This window comes from Eschrichtius robustus, chromosome 6, assembly GCF_028021215.1.
Source record: "Eschrichtius robustus isolate mEscRob2 chromosome 6, mEscRob2.pri, whole genome shotgun sequence".
Taxonomy (NCBI): Eukaryota; Metazoa; Chordata; class Mammalia; order Artiodactyla; family Eschrichtiidae; genus Eschrichtius; species Eschrichtius robustus.
In genome coordinates this window covers 144861675-144875732 of record NC_090829.1, presented here as the reverse complement: position 1 = coordinate 144875732, position 14058 = coordinate 144861675, and the positions used below count along the sequence as shown (strand labels likewise).

The 14058-nt window shown below is 59.2% G+C and overlaps 1 protein-coding gene across 1 annotated transcript; it reads left to right on the top strand.

The window, feature by feature from the left end:
* Positions 1-2158: 2158 nt before the first annotated feature.
* On the top strand, positions 2159-11675 carry SIK1 (salt inducible kinase 1). The gene is made up of 14 exons (XM_068547158.1): positions 2159-2257; positions 2667-2837; positions 3321-3437; positions 5869-5932; positions 6083-6244; positions 6382-6506; positions 6601-6724; positions 7398-7621; positions 7817-7966; positions 8412-8534; positions 8654-8870; positions 9373-9648; positions 10344-10578; positions 11051-11675. Exons 2-14 carry the CDS (start codon positions 2682-2684, stop codon positions 11433-11435), a joined length of 2358 nt encoding a protein of 785 aa, XP_068403259.1. The 5' UTR covers positions 2159-2257; positions 2667-2681; the 3' UTR covers positions 11436-11675.
* The last annotated feature ends 2383 nt before the right edge of the window (positions 11676-14058 follow it).

The following is a 14058-nucleotide window of genomic DNA, read 5'->3' as shown; positions in this document are numbered from 1 at the left end:
CTTCACTCTGCGCCTCATTCTCCTAGGAAGAGATTAGCGGGGTGCTGGGATGCCCAGAAGGAGAGGAGAGCAGTTGTAAACTACTCAGCTTGAAGGAAGTAAAAAATATTCCTCCAAAATCTCTATGGATAAACTTGGGACAGATAACGAAGGCACTTTTGAAAGACGAAAGAAAACTCTGGGACTATTTATGTCCTTGAAAGGCCTTTCAGAACAAACTAAACCCACAAACAACTGCCCAGGGAGGGGGTGATGGGCAATATTTGTCCAGGCCTGCAATCGGTCACCAGGAGAAGGGCATCCTAGCTCCACGAGGCGCCCTCGCCAGGCAGCCTCCTGAGAAGGTGTCTAAGTTCCGTATCCATTTCCCTTAACTCTTGCTCCCAGCCCCTCCTCTGAAGTGGTACTTTTATTTAACACAAGGTAAAAATGATTGCAGCTAGACTCAGAATTTAAATCTCAAAAGTGCTGCCTTCCTAACATTTAAGAAATACCATTCTCCATACCCTCTGTTTTCTCTTAGAAAACGTCTTCTTTCCTGGTGAGGCATAAAGGAACATGCAGTGAGCGGTGATGCCAGCGGAAATTGTCACCCTCTGCCATTTTCATACCCTCGAGCGGGGACCAGGCTGCGGGCACCCCGGTCCGGAGGGCACAGGTCCCCACCCCTCACGCCCCCGCAGCTGGGGAAAACAGCATGGTGGACCCGGCAGCCGACAAAAGAAACGGAGGCCACGGGAACTGCAGTGTCCAGCCTCGCCAGGGGTGAGGTCCTCGCCCACTGTTGACCCCGCCTGTTGGCCCTCTTGGGAGGCGCTCCCCCTCCCCAAGGGACAGGGCGCTTTCGTCATCTGGACGAGTCGAGTCAAAGGCCCGACCTTTACGAGGGTGCTGCTCACTGGGGTTCCTAATACTCTGGTCCCAAGAACCGGAAGGCCTTGCTGCGTGGGGTCCATTCCCACCTGGACCTAGACCTCCTGTCACCCCGGAAATCAGCCCACTGGGCCCTTCCTCCATCACAGGGAGGAGCTCCATAGCACAGAGCCGCCTCCAGTCACCTGCTGGCTTCTGACCGCAGACGTGACCCCTCCCCCGGCCCGGCCCGGCCCGGGTGGGGCGGGGCCAGGCCAGGCCAGGCCAGGCGGGAGGACGCAGAACTACTTGCGCCCCGGGCTGGGGGGCTCACAGCACTCGGGCCGTCCTGACGCCCCGCGCTGGCGTAGGTCACAGAGATGCCGGCCAGGTTTCCTGTGTGGACGTTTCTAACTTGCTAAACAATTGAGGCTCCTACGGAGCAAGAGTAATCGAAGTGGGCTGCCCAGGTCCTCCATGTATGCAGCTGCCACGCTCCGGAGGGTCCCTGGTGGGTGGCAGCTCCCCTCTGGGCCTGGGTGGCCAATTTGGGGTGTGGGAGCTGGCCTGCTGTCACCTGCAGCCCGTATGGCCCATTCTGCGAGTCTGTGAGGTTTCCCGGGCCCCACCTGGTACTTCCCCTAATAGAGGCGCCAAGGCCGAGCACTTCCAACGGAAACTGGGGGACACAGGAAACCCGTACCCTGATAATGAGGAACCTGGAGTAGAAGGCTGAAGAGGACGCAGCCGCACCTGTGCGGCACTTCAAGGGGTTTCGGAACCGCGCTAGAACCAAGCCTGTTGTCAGGGTGCGAGACGACGGGGACCCGGGCGAAAGCGGCCGTGCGCGCGCATGCAGGAGGGAAGACTGCACCCGGGGACGAAAGGGTTAAGCCGCCCGCAGCGCCCGCGGCGTCCGGGAGCGGGCGCGCGCCGGCGGGAACGCGGGCGCTGGCGGGCGGGCCTCGGGCGGCCGGCGTCCCTGACGTCACCACCCCGCGGTCGCCGTGGCGACGGCCTCATCAGCGCGCGCGTCAGAGCCGCCAGTCTCTTGGCAACGGCCCGATCTCGCGCTCTCCCTCCGCCTGGCGCTCGGCCGCGCGTCTCTCCGGCGTCAAAAGGACGTCAATGGGGATGTATCAATCCGGCGGCGGCGGCGTGGGCGGGGCCGGCGGCGTGGGGGCGTGGTGAGGGCGGGGCCGGGTGGACCGGGGCGGGGCCGGTGGGCGGGGCTGGCGGCGCGTGCGGCCAGAGAGCCCGGCGCTCGGCTCAGAGCTGACATGCGGCGCGGCCCGGGCGGCAGGCGGCCGAGCAGCGGGCGGCCGGGCAGCGCGAGAGGCCGAGCGGGCGGCGGGGGCCGCGGAGCGAGCGGCGTCCCGACCTCAGCGCTCCGAGGGCGGCGGAGGTGAGGCGCGGGCAGGCGGCCGCCGTTGGGCTCGGGGCTGCGGGCTCCGCGGCCCCGCAGGTGCGCGCGCGGGGGTCGCGGGCCGGGGCGCCGCCGCCGGGCTCCGCTTTGTGGTGAGGCGGGCGGCGTGGTGGGGCGTGGGAGCAGGGGTCCGGGTTTCGGGACGGAGCCGAGCGCGAGCGGCGATCCACGCGCCCCGCAGGGCTTGGGACCGGGAGCCCGAGCCGAGCCGAGCGCGGGCGGCGGGCGTGGGAGCGGGGCGCACGCCCCGCGGGGCTCCTGGAATCCGGGGTCGCTGTGGAGCCGGTCGCCGGCGGGGGAGGGTGGCAGCGGCTCCGCGCGCCCGGCGGGCCGGGGGCCCTGGGCTCGGGCCGGCCGGCGCCGAGTTGAGCGCGCCCCCCGCCCGCAGGTGCGGCCCGGAGCCATGGTGATCATGTCGGAGTTGAGCGCGGCCCCCGCGGGCTCGGGCCAGGGACAGCAGAAACCCCTCCGGGTGGGTTTTTACGACATTGAGCGGACCCTGGGCAAGGGCAATTTCGCGGTGGTGAAGCTGGCCCGGCATCGAGTTACCAAAACGCAGGTGCGTGGGGCGGCGGGACCCCGGGGTGGACCCTCTGGGGGTGCACCCCCTGCGGGTGGACACCCCCCGCTCCCCGGAGCAGAGGAAGCTGGTGGAATCCCTGCTTGTGGGGTCCTTCGTCCTAAGGTCTAAACGCTGACAGTTTTTAGTTTGGAAAAGGAAAAAAATGCTTTATGTTATGATTATGCATAATTTCTACAAATATTGGGGGACAGCCAGGAGGATAATGACTAAATAACCTAGGAGTGCAGCTGGAGCCCTGTAAAGTGAGCCTGCAGAGACTTAGGACGTTTATTGATTTTTGACTTTTTAAGTAATATTAATGGTTACTTTCGTTATTTTCCTCCCTAACTTTTTTATGACCTTTGGGGACATAAAGTGTTTTAGAAATTAACCTACAGAAAATGAAATGTGTAAATTAGCTTAAATGAGAGGGTTTTTCTTTTTCAAACAAAATATCCTTTATCTATTAAAAATCTGTAGGTTGCAATAAAAATAATTGACAAGACACGATTAGATTCAAGCAATTTGGAAAAAATATATCGTGAAGTTCAGATCATGAAGCTTCTGAATCATCCTCATATCATAAAGCTTTATCAGGTAAGGACTCAAGTTTGCCTTCCACTGTTACTTCTGGCAAAGTGTATCATTTTTTTAATTTTCAACAATTAAGTCTCTGAAGGTTGTCCCTCTTTTTGGGTGTTTGTAGGAGTCAGGGGGTTGATTGTATAAGGTGAACAGATTGACTTTTGTAAGCTGTGCAATAATTTTCTTGCTCTTGGATCATAATTCAGATTTGCTTCGTTAAAGTTTTGTTTGGTAGTGTTACTCATTCCGGTTTTGAATGCGTGGAGGTCGGTTGTTAAATTTACTATGAAAACAAACAGCTAGATCTCTACATTGCCGTAAGTCAACCATTTAGTGTGAAGGGACGAACTTGAGTGAAACTAGACTCTTCTGCCTTTGCAGATAATTATTAATCTTTAAAACCAGCTGCTCTTACCAGTTTACGTAAACTTATCTGCGCAAAGGCTGCAGTGAGCATTTGTCTGTCCCGTTTCAACCCTTCCATCAAAAACGGAGAGATGAGATGCCTTTGCTGCGGTGAGAGCAAAAGGAACTTGCCATCTAATCCGCTTTAAGAACATGCCTCACCCTGTCCTTCTGTTGGTTTGCTTTGTGACTTTTTGTTCTTCCCTTGAAACTAATAAATTGTATCTTTGGAAACTAAGTGCTGATTTAATTAGGACAGCAAAGGAATCTCTTACTTAGCCAGGTGCTTCTGCAAAATGAACTCGGGTCTACTTGCAGAAGGATAAGTTCTTTGCAGATGTTTGATATTACTCCCAGTTGTGTTGGGTGTAAGTTCCTTTTGACGATTCTCACGAAACCCCGTGGATCCGAGATGAATATGGGACGGCGTGGGGACGTGTGTGTGCCCTTGGCAAGGCGAAGCTGTACAGTGTGGCAGGGGAGAGGACTGAGGTTGAGATGACCCCCCGGGGAGGCTGCTGCACTGGGTTACGGTGAAGGATGAGGTGGAGTCACGGGGCTCGTGTTCCCCTAATGACAGTTTACTCAGCATCGTTAAGTGCCGAGATCGAGTCACGTGCACTCCAGTTCGTGTTTTGTTTCTGTTGTCATTTTTGAGTCAGGCCGAGATAAGATGTTTCCTCCATGGTCACTGATGTCAGTGCCTGAGCAATGTGCCAGCCTGTTTCCACAGGAGTGGGCTGAAGCCTGTCTGTCTTTGACTTTGACAGCGGGGATGAGCCAGAGCTCTCCTCATCTTCCTGTCCTCCGCTGACCCCGTGCGGGAGGAGCCCAGTTAGCCGGGCGGTAGAGGTCTTTTCTGGGGGTGAATTTTCTCGTCATTCCATGAGCTGCTTTAACTGTTTGGAGACAGGGTTCAGTGGGTAGCAGCGATTGTTATGGCTCTGGTTTTGACGCTAGTGTCTCATTTTCATCCAGCTGGCCCAGTCCCCAGAACCTCCGGGAGACGCTTCAGCTCTTTCCTCGAGGTTTTTTTTAAAACTTCAAACACGTTGACTCTTAATTCTTCCTCCGTCTCTTTTTTAAATTGAGGAAAGGGATAAACTTACAACATGTCACTCTACCACACACGTGCAGGGCAAGGGCAGTTACAAGTGTAGCGAAACTGCATTGTGTTCGCTTTTCTTGTTAGATTTGTGGCTCAAGGCAGTTGTCTTTAAAGTGCCTTTTTAAAGGAATAACTATATTTTGAACCCTGAAGAGATCTTTTTCTGTAAAGATGTATTCTCTCTGTCTCTCTCTGAAATATTTTAAAATACACAGACACGAGTTTGTTTTAGTTCTTTCAGTACCAAAGATTTGAATTTGACCTCGTTTCTTAATTAGTTATGTTTTAAAATCTTAAAATTGTTTTTCTATGTGAAATAAAATTCTCGATCAGTAAACGAACCTTTAAGGTGTGTTTGACATTGGCTGTTGCTATTGACACACACGCCGAGGAGTTTGCTGTATGGAGAGGAGTCTTTAGTAGCTTACCTGGCAAAGCTGGCCTCTCACAGCCCTAGTGTAGCAGGTCAGTAACGCGAGTGGGGCGGGGAATCTGTTATCTATTATTCAGCTCGTGCCGGCTGTGGCTTGGATAATCTGTTGCCTGCTAGGCTTCTAGAAGAAAGGCCTCACAGAACTCTCGCCATCTCTTTTACTGCTGGGGCCTGCAGAGACTTCACTTTGGGTGAGGCAAAGTGAGTTAAAAATACCATAGAGCAGAGTTCCAATACAAGTAGATATTTTTGGGAAGCAGAGGTGTATCAGGATGGATAGGTTAGTGAGGAACTCACCTCTGGTTTTCAAAAAACTTTTTCTGAATAGGGATCCCCTTTGTCTCTTTATTGCGGAAGATTTTCTTTTCTTTCCTTTTTTAAAATAACAAACATGCTCGTTCTGGAGAAGTTAAAAATTTACTGGGGTTCAAGTAGATTATTTATACTGTTGGTATGTTCCCTTTATGTGGTTAAACGTTAGGTCTTTATTTTTTTAGGTTATGGAAACAAAGGATATGCTTTACATTGTCACCGAATTCGCAAAAAATGGAGAGATGTTTGGTAAGCCATGCTGATTCTTAGTATCTGTTGGAAAGAAATGTCCTGATGGCCCCTCCAGTGTTTGGGTCCCCCCAGCATCCTTTCGTTGTGCCCTAGGCGACGGCCGGACCTTTGGATTTGGGGCTATAGCTTCCTTTTGTCCCTCCTCAGATTACTTGACCTCCACCGGGCACCTGAGCGAGAGTGAAGCCCGCAAGAAGTTCTGGCAGATTCTGTCAGCTGTGGAGTACTGCCACAGCCATAACATCGTCCACCGGGACCTCAAGACCGAGAACCTGTTGCTGGACGGCAACATGGACATCAAGCTGGCAGGTGAGGGGCCCAGGAGCGCGCCCAGCAGGAGGGAGGTGCGTGCCGGCGAGGGGCCCCGTGCCGTATTGCACGAGCCTTTGAAACCGCGGCCCTGCCGTTTGCACCGCAACTTCATCGCCTGTTTCCTTGTCTCTCAGATTTCGGGTTTGGGAATTTCTATAAGCCAGGGGAGCCTCTGTCCACGTGGTGTGGGAGCCCCCCGTATGCAGCCCCGGAGGTCTTCGAGGGGAAGGAGTACGAAGGCCCCCAGCTGGACATCTGGGTAGGAGCCACTGGTGCAGTGCCTGGGGGGTGCGGGTGCTCAGGGGGCACCGGTGCTGGGGCACAGTTGCTGACTCAAGTCTGGTCCTCCTCAGAGCCTGGGCGTCGTGCTGTACGTCCTCGTCTGCGGGTCTCTTCCCTTCGACGGGCCTAGCCTGCCGGCCTTGCGGCAGCGGGTGCTGGAGGGCCGGTTCCGCGTCCCCTTCTTCATGTCTCGAGGTAGGTGAGTGCCCGGCCTCTTCTGGGCGGGTGCGGTCACCAGCCTGCTGCCCGAGCTGTTGGGTAACCAGGATGAGACTTTGGGGGGAGGAGGAGGAATTTATTTCCTGAAATGCCTGCTTGACCGTCTTCTGAGTCTGCCATCGGGCCTGGGAGCCAGTCCCATGTCACTGTGGGGTGTTTACTAGATGCCTGCGAGAGAATCCCAACCCACTGGCTGCTTTTTCTGTGCCCTACTTATAGGGCCGGCTGATGCCTATGCAGGCTGCTCCGAAGCCAGCTGGGGGCCCAGCGACAGCACTCGGGGTGCTGGCCCCGTCCCCTGAGTCTCACCCCTCCCACACTGTGTTTTTCTCTTCCACTCTGGAAGGTGTTGGACAGCTGCTTCCTCACATGCTTGGTCACAGCAGGGTGGGGGAGTCTAGGTGGTGCTCAGTCTGGTGGACATTAGGACCACGTTCCCCAGGGACCTGATCCCTCGACCCGTGGCCCTCCTTGGCGGCAGGTCTGTGACCCCCAGGCCACCGCTCCCGGCCTCAGTGTTCTTTGGGATGGTCACTTGTCTGCTCGCCACGTGTGGGGGAGCCACGTCCCCTGCAGGGACCCGGGTGGGCGGTGGGCACGCGCGTGCGGGAGGCCCTTGCGGGCTCAGTGCGCCTCCCTTGCCCCCCAGACTGCGAGACGCTGATCCGCCGCATGCTGGCGGTGGACCCCACCAAGCGCATCACCATCAGCCAGATCTGGCAGCACAGGTGGATGCAGGCTGACCCCGCCCTGCGGCAGCCGACCTGCCCGGTCTTCTCCTTGCTCAGCTATGCCTCCAGCCTGGGCAGCTATGACGAGCAGGCGCTGGGCATCATGCAGACGCTGGGCGTGGACCGACAGAGGACCGTGGAGGTGCGCCGCCGGCCTGGCCTGCCGTGGGGAGGGTGCGCTTTCCCGGGCGTGCGGCTGATGGACGGGCGGCTCGCCCACGGGCAAGGGCATTCTCGGCCACCCCAGAATAGCGGCCACCCCAGAATAGCGCGGGAGCTGGCTCTTCAGGGAGCTCCCCCCGCCGGCTGCGCTCTGACCCCGCTTCTCTGCCCCCAGTCGCTGCAGAACAGCAGCTACAACCACTTCGCGGCCATTTATTACCTGCTCCTGGAGCGGCTGAAGGAGCTCCGGCTCGCCCAGCCGCCGGCCCGCCCCGGCCACGCCTGGCAGCAGAGGCCCCGGAGCTCGGACCTCAGCGCATTTGAGGTGAGGGGCAGCGCCTTCGCTACCCAGCCCTGTGTCTCTGCCTTGGACTGTGTCCCCAAGTTAGGAATCCCCTGCTCGGACATGCCTGGGAGAGCACGCAGGCTGAGCCCCCAGGTCATCTACCCCCTCCCGTTAGGCACTTGGCGGGGGGTCCCGTGTGGTGAAGCGGGGGGGGGGTGCCAGCCGCTCTGCTGGGGGTCAGGCCCCGCCTGACCACCCCCTGTTCCTTCACGGCCCCTGGCGCCACCACTTGGCTGATTCCCCTGGTCACCCCACACGGTGAGGCCCTGGAGGGGGCTACACACGTGTCCTGAGCCCGCAGCGGGCGGCTGACGCCTGTTAACTCAGAGGGAAGCCAGCCGGTCTGTTCCGCGATGCTGTGTTGCTCGCAGTCGTGCCCTGCCTCTGTCCCTCACGGCCTCTGTCCTCATCTGCTGGCCCCCAGGTGCCTCAGGAAGGTCCGCCCGGCGACGCTTTCCGCTCCGCCCTGCTCTGCGCGCAGCCCCAGGCCTTGGGGCAGTCCGTCCTGCAGGCTGAGATTGACTGTGACCTCCACAGCTCGCTGCAGGTGTGCGAGCGCCTTGCAGGCGGTGTCCCGGGTGGGCCGGTCTGCTTCCCAGTGGTGGTGACGCCCGGGGCCGGGCCTCACAGAGCGCTGGGGTCACCGGCCTGTGTGTGTCCCCGCAGCCCTTGCTCTTCCCCGTGGACACCGGTTGCCGCGGGGTGTGCCGGCGGCGCTCCGTCTCCCCCAGCAGCCTGCTGGACACGGCCATCCGCGAGGAGGCCAGGCGGGGCCCGGGCCTGGACGAGGAGCAGGAGACACGGGAGCCCCCACCTGGCAGCACCGGCCGGAGGCACACGCTGGCCGAGGTCTCCACCTGCTTCTCCCCGCGCATCCCTCCATGTAAGCGTCCCCGTGGCTCAGGGCCACGCCCGGCGGGTGGGCTGTGACGGGCAGCGTCTTCAGGTCTGCCATTCCTGAATCGCCCGAGACCACGTGAACCATACTTAGACCTCGCAGGTGGCACTCGAGTGGCAGGGACAGCGTGGGGTTTAGCTGCCCTCGGGGGCCAGCAGGGCAGGTCCTCGGCCCAGGCCCCTCTGAGTCCCAGGTCCAAGCGCCACCTGTTGGCTGTAGCCGCGCGCCCAGCCCCGTGGTGCTGGCCGTCGAGGCTCCCTGGACTCTGGGGGCATCTGGCCGTCACAGACTTCCTACCCCCCAGAGTTGAGGCTAGGGGTGGGGAGGGTACAGCTGTCTGCCCCGTCAGTGGGCCACGGGCCATCTGAGGGCCGGGGAGACGCCGCAGCAGGCGCGAAGCTCCGGAGCCAGAGCACTTGGACTTGCTGTGAAGGGTGTCGGGCGTCCCCGGGTGCGTCTGGCCTCAGCAGCACCTACTGCTCTGCAGGTATCGTCGTCTCGCCCTCCGCGGCCAGTCCTTCCGAAGGCACCAGCTCCGACAGCTGCCTGACCTCTGCGGGTGACGGCCTGGCTGGGCTCAGTGGACACCTGGTTGCTCAGGGGCTGCTGAGTGCCTGCTCCCCGCTCAGACTGGCCTCGCCGCTCCTGGGGACCCGGTCCGCCACCCCAGTGCTGCAGGCGCAGGGGGCCCTGGGAGGAGCCGCCCCGCTCCCCGTCAGCTTCCAGGAGGGCCGGAGGGCGTCGGACACCTCTCTCACTCAAGGTGACTTCCCCTTTCGCGCCCACTTCTGCCTTCCCCAGGAGACCCGTGCGCACCCCGGAGGGCATCACTTTGTCCTTAATGGCAGGTGGCAACCCCCTCTTCTAGCTGGTCCTGGTGGAGCAGCTGTGCTCCCTGGGCAGGCCGAAGCCGCTGCCTGGGTTCTAGACGCCCTGGCTTCTAGGACGAGCTCACACGGCCTCTAGTAGCTGGTCCTAAAAGCCCAAGAGATGCTTGGATGGCGGGCCTCAGCTCCTGACTTGGAGGAGGATGGCCAGGGAGGCACCCGCCACAAAGGCAGCCCGTACTTGGCGGCCGGGCTCTCTTGGCACCTCCCAGGGCTTGTGGGGCCCCAGCCCCCTCCCGAGGCCCCCACACTGCTCGCGCCCTCCTTCCACGAAGGATCCACTGTCTGCCCAGACGTGTGCTTCTTCAGGGCTGGAACTGCTGTCCCAAACCAAACCCCAAAAGAGACTGATGTCCCAGCCCCAGGAGAGGGGCTGTCATGAAGTGATGGGGTGACCAGAGGGCCCCTTGACCCTGTAGGAAGGCGTGCGGGTCCCCTCATCCCACCACGTTCACGCCCCTCGGCCCCCCCTATACTCCTCTCCACTGTCTGGAAGCCCCAGCAAGCGACGGGCCGTCAGGCCAGGGCTGGTGGACGGGTCCGTATACCTGTTGACTTTGCCTGTCCCCAGGGCTGAAAGCCTTTCGGCAGCAGCTGCGGAAAAACACGAGGACCAAAGGCTTTCTGGGGCTGAACAAGATCAAGGGGCTGGCTCGCCAGGTGTGCCAGCCCTCCTCCTCCAGCCGGACCTCGAGGGGCGGCCTGAGCGCCTTCCAGCTGCCCGCACAGAGCCCGGGCCTGCACGGCGGCGGGGCCGGCGGCCGGGAGGGCAGGAGCCTGCTGGAGGAGGTGTTGCACCAGCAGAGGTAAGACGCCCGCTTGGCACTGGCGCCAGGGCCTGGGCAGGGCTCACGTGGCTTGGGATTTTCTGAGCGGCCTTACCCCCTGCGCTCCCGCTTCTGCACGTAGCCAGACAAGCGCCGCCCTGCCCAGGCTGGGGGAGAGCTGTGCGGCTCCTTCCCAGTAGCTGGGGGCGGGGGTGGCGAGCATCGGCCCGCAGTGGGGGAGGGAGGGGGCGGCGGGTAAGAATGTCACGTCTGGTTGGCATCTCTGAGCTGCTACGAAAGCAAGACGGGGAATGAAATGCCAGGAATTGCTCAGGGGATGAGTCACGCACAGAGTGGCGTGTTCCGAGCAGCTCCAGCCCGTACTTCCACGGGGTGGGCCCTCCAGCCCTGGCGGGTGGAAACCCGATCGTGTGGGAGCCTGGCCGGGTGGCGGGGGCAGCCGCGCGCCGGCCGGCACTGACCTGCCCTCCCTGTCCCTCGGCCTGGCCAGGTTGCTCCAGTTACAGCACCACCCGGCGGCCCCACCCGGCTGCCAGCTGGCCGCCCGGCACCCCCCAGCCCCCCTGGTCCTCGCCCCCTGCGACGGCACCCTCCTCGTGTCGGGACTGCAGAAGGAGCTGGGGCTGGGGCCCGGCCCGCTGCTGCCGCCCCCCCTGCTGCAGGCCGGGGGCTCCCCGGTGGCGTCGGCCGCCCAGCTCCTGGACGCCCACCTGCGCATCAGCAGCTCCACGGCCCCCGGCCCTGCCACCACGGGCCCCCAGCCACGCTTTGCCACGCTGTCCCCGAGCCTGGAGCCCGCGGGGCTGCCCCAGGGAGACTGTGAGATGGAGGACCTGACCTCCGGCCCGCTGGGCACCTTCGTCTTGGTGCAGTGAGGGGCCCGGCCGGGCTGTGACTTCTCGAAGCAATAATTTCAGAGTATGTGAAGACGTTTCCGGACTCAAAGCCAAGAACTGTTCAGAAGGAAAACAAGCAATACGTTTGGTGTTTTGGCTTTTTAGTTTATTTTTTGTTTGATTTTTTTTTTTTTTTTTTTTTTCCCTTGCACTGAGCAACTGTAACTCCGAGTAGGGACTGGAAACTTTTTGAAGAAAAATAATAATCCAGGGGCCTGTCAATGGGGCGGGTGGATGGAAGCGGGAGGAGGGCAGCGGGTGGAGCTGGCAGTGCTATGGTCGGGGTCACGGGGTGGGGGGGAGGGGGTCGCCGATTGCCCCCAGGAAACCGTGGTGTGAGCCGTGCGTCCCCATTGCGTGTGTGTGCGTGTGCATGTGTTAGTGGGTTTTTTTTAGTTCACAATTCTCCACTTCCTGAAACACTTAGGCTTCACTTGAAAACTGTGAACTTTCTGCTTTACGTATCAGTTCTTGAAAAGCTCTAACGTCCAGCCCAAGAGAAGATAATCTATAAATTCACGGAATTCTCTCCCCTAAAATCAGAACCCAGAGGATAGTTTTTCTTATTTTAGAGGAGACGTTTTATAAACTGCTCGGGAGTTGGTTTTCCAGGATTCTTCGGAGGGGCTGCAAAGAGGAACCTGGGTGGGGTGGGGTGACCGCGAGGTGGAGGCTCCCCGCCCCCTGCCCCGGTCACTCGGCCTGGAGCCCCAGGGCACCTTCGAGGGAGCTGGGGAAGTCTCTTCCTCCTGCACCTCTTATTTCCGCTGCTAATTAAGTTTTTATGCATTTCATTATCAGGGTCCAAAAAGAACAACTGACTTGGGGTGGAGGGGGGATCGTGCAATATGGCGATTCTGTGATGCTGGGACAGGGATGGGCCGCTTGCGGTCGGGGGACGGCCCACCTTGCCCAGGCCCTGTGCTTGGTGGGCCTTTGTTTTAGGAAAATGAAGTGAGAGGTCAGTGCTGTTCAGGCTTTGTTCTTTTTTTAAAGTGAATACTGTACATGTATATACATAGGAGACAAACATACACTACTTATTTTTTATACTTTTTACTACGTTTTTGTGTTCCTGGTTTGAACTTCCCTCTCTGGTAACGGAACAAAGCTCTGGCACCAGGTCCGTATGGAGGCGGGGCCGGCAGGGAGCAGACCAGGCGCACGCTCACCTGGCAGGTGAACTCAGGTGGTGGCTCGGTCCGTCGGAGGCCGCTGGGCTGAGCAGGAGGACCGCTCCTCCCCATCCCTGTGGCCAGTCAGTGCCGTCCCTTTACCAACGCAGGTGCCTTCAGCTCGTGTCGGCTCTCGCAGCCTGCAGCGTTGGGCCCAGGTGATGCTGAACCAGGAAGGTGGCACGTGTAGAAGCCAAAGATTTGCCGGCTCCCCAGAGGCCGGGGAGGCGGCCCGGGTCTGTGCGTGTGGCCATCTCCCGCCGGCCCCGCCGCCGCTGCTCTGTAGCTGTGTCCAGGGGCGGGACAAAGGACTGTCCTTGCACCTGGCTGCCAAGAAGTCACCAAAGCCTCCCGTGACTAGGAAGGTTTGGGCCAGGAGAGCGCTGGAGGCCCCGGGGCGCCAGCCTCGGCCTCCACCTTCTGGAGGCACCGTCGACTCCCCCGAGGCCGCTTCCCTCCTTAACGCATCTGTTCTAACGCCATTGATCAAAGGCCTCAGAACCACGACAAGCACTTTACTCTCAGCGGTTTCCTCCCGTCACCGTCAGACGTGTGTCGTGTTGTGTCCGGTGTTGGCGACGCGTGTGCTGCGGGTTTCTCAGCGGCGCTGTCCCGCGGACCGGACGCAGGAGCCTGTCCCAAGGCACCACGCCATCTGAATTAATTATTTTATTTCTTATGTTCACATGAGAAATGTATGCCAAATGATTAGTGGATGTATGTTTTTTAATTTAATATTTAAATAAAACATTTGGGGAAGAAACCTTGACTCCTTCCCCGGCTTCTCTGTGGGGGGCTCCTTCCTTCCGAGCCGCTTCCTCCAGGTTCGATGAGTTTCAGGTCTTGGAGAAGAGCGCCAAGTGCCAGCTCCTGCGCTCAGCCGAGCTGCAGGCCTGAGCCCTGACCCGCTAGGAGGGCCGGGCGCTCGGTGGCTCCGGCTGGGAGGGGTGGGGGGGGCCCGCTGGCGCTCAGACCCCTTCCCAGGTGGCAGCTCTGCTAATCGGCTGGATGTCTTGACACCCAGGTGTGTTTTCAGCTGGTTCGTCCTCTCCCAGGGCACCATTCACGCTTCACTCTTCACCCATAATGTTCTCTGAATCCACCTAGAAATCAAGGTTTTGGAAGAATCTCACAGCCAAACTATTTCCTGGTCTTTTCAAGTTGACATCACCACCTTCTAGGAATAGGGCAGATGGGGCTGCCAGAAGACCAAAGGGTTCTCTTCATTTTGATGCCTGGCAAATCTTTTTTGATTAAAAAATTCTTGAACCCTTTCGTACTCATTAAGATGGTCATTATCAAAAAAACAAAAGTGTTTGCAAGGATGCAGAAATTGGACCCCTTGTGCATTGCTTGTGGGAAAGTACGATGGTGCAGCTGCTGTGGAAAACAGTATTGCAGTTCCTTAAATAGTTAAATAAGGACCA

What these genes read in the sequence shown, in the direction of transcription:
- SIK1 (XM_068547158.1), top strand. Translation starts at nt 2,682, where the DNA reads ATGGTGATCATGTCGGAGTTGAGCGCGGCCCCCGCGGGCTCGGGCCAG. An exon ending in CATGGACATCAAGCTGGCAG is followed by an intron (nt 6,245 to 6,381) that starts GTGAGGGGCCCA and finishes CTTGTCTCTCAG; the next exon opens with ATTTCGGGTTTGGGAATTTC. An exon ending in CCCCTTCTTCATGTCTCGAG is followed by an intron (nt 6,725 to 7,397) that starts GTAGGTGAGTGC and finishes CTTGCCCCCCAG; the next exon opens with ACTGCGAGACGCTGATCCGC.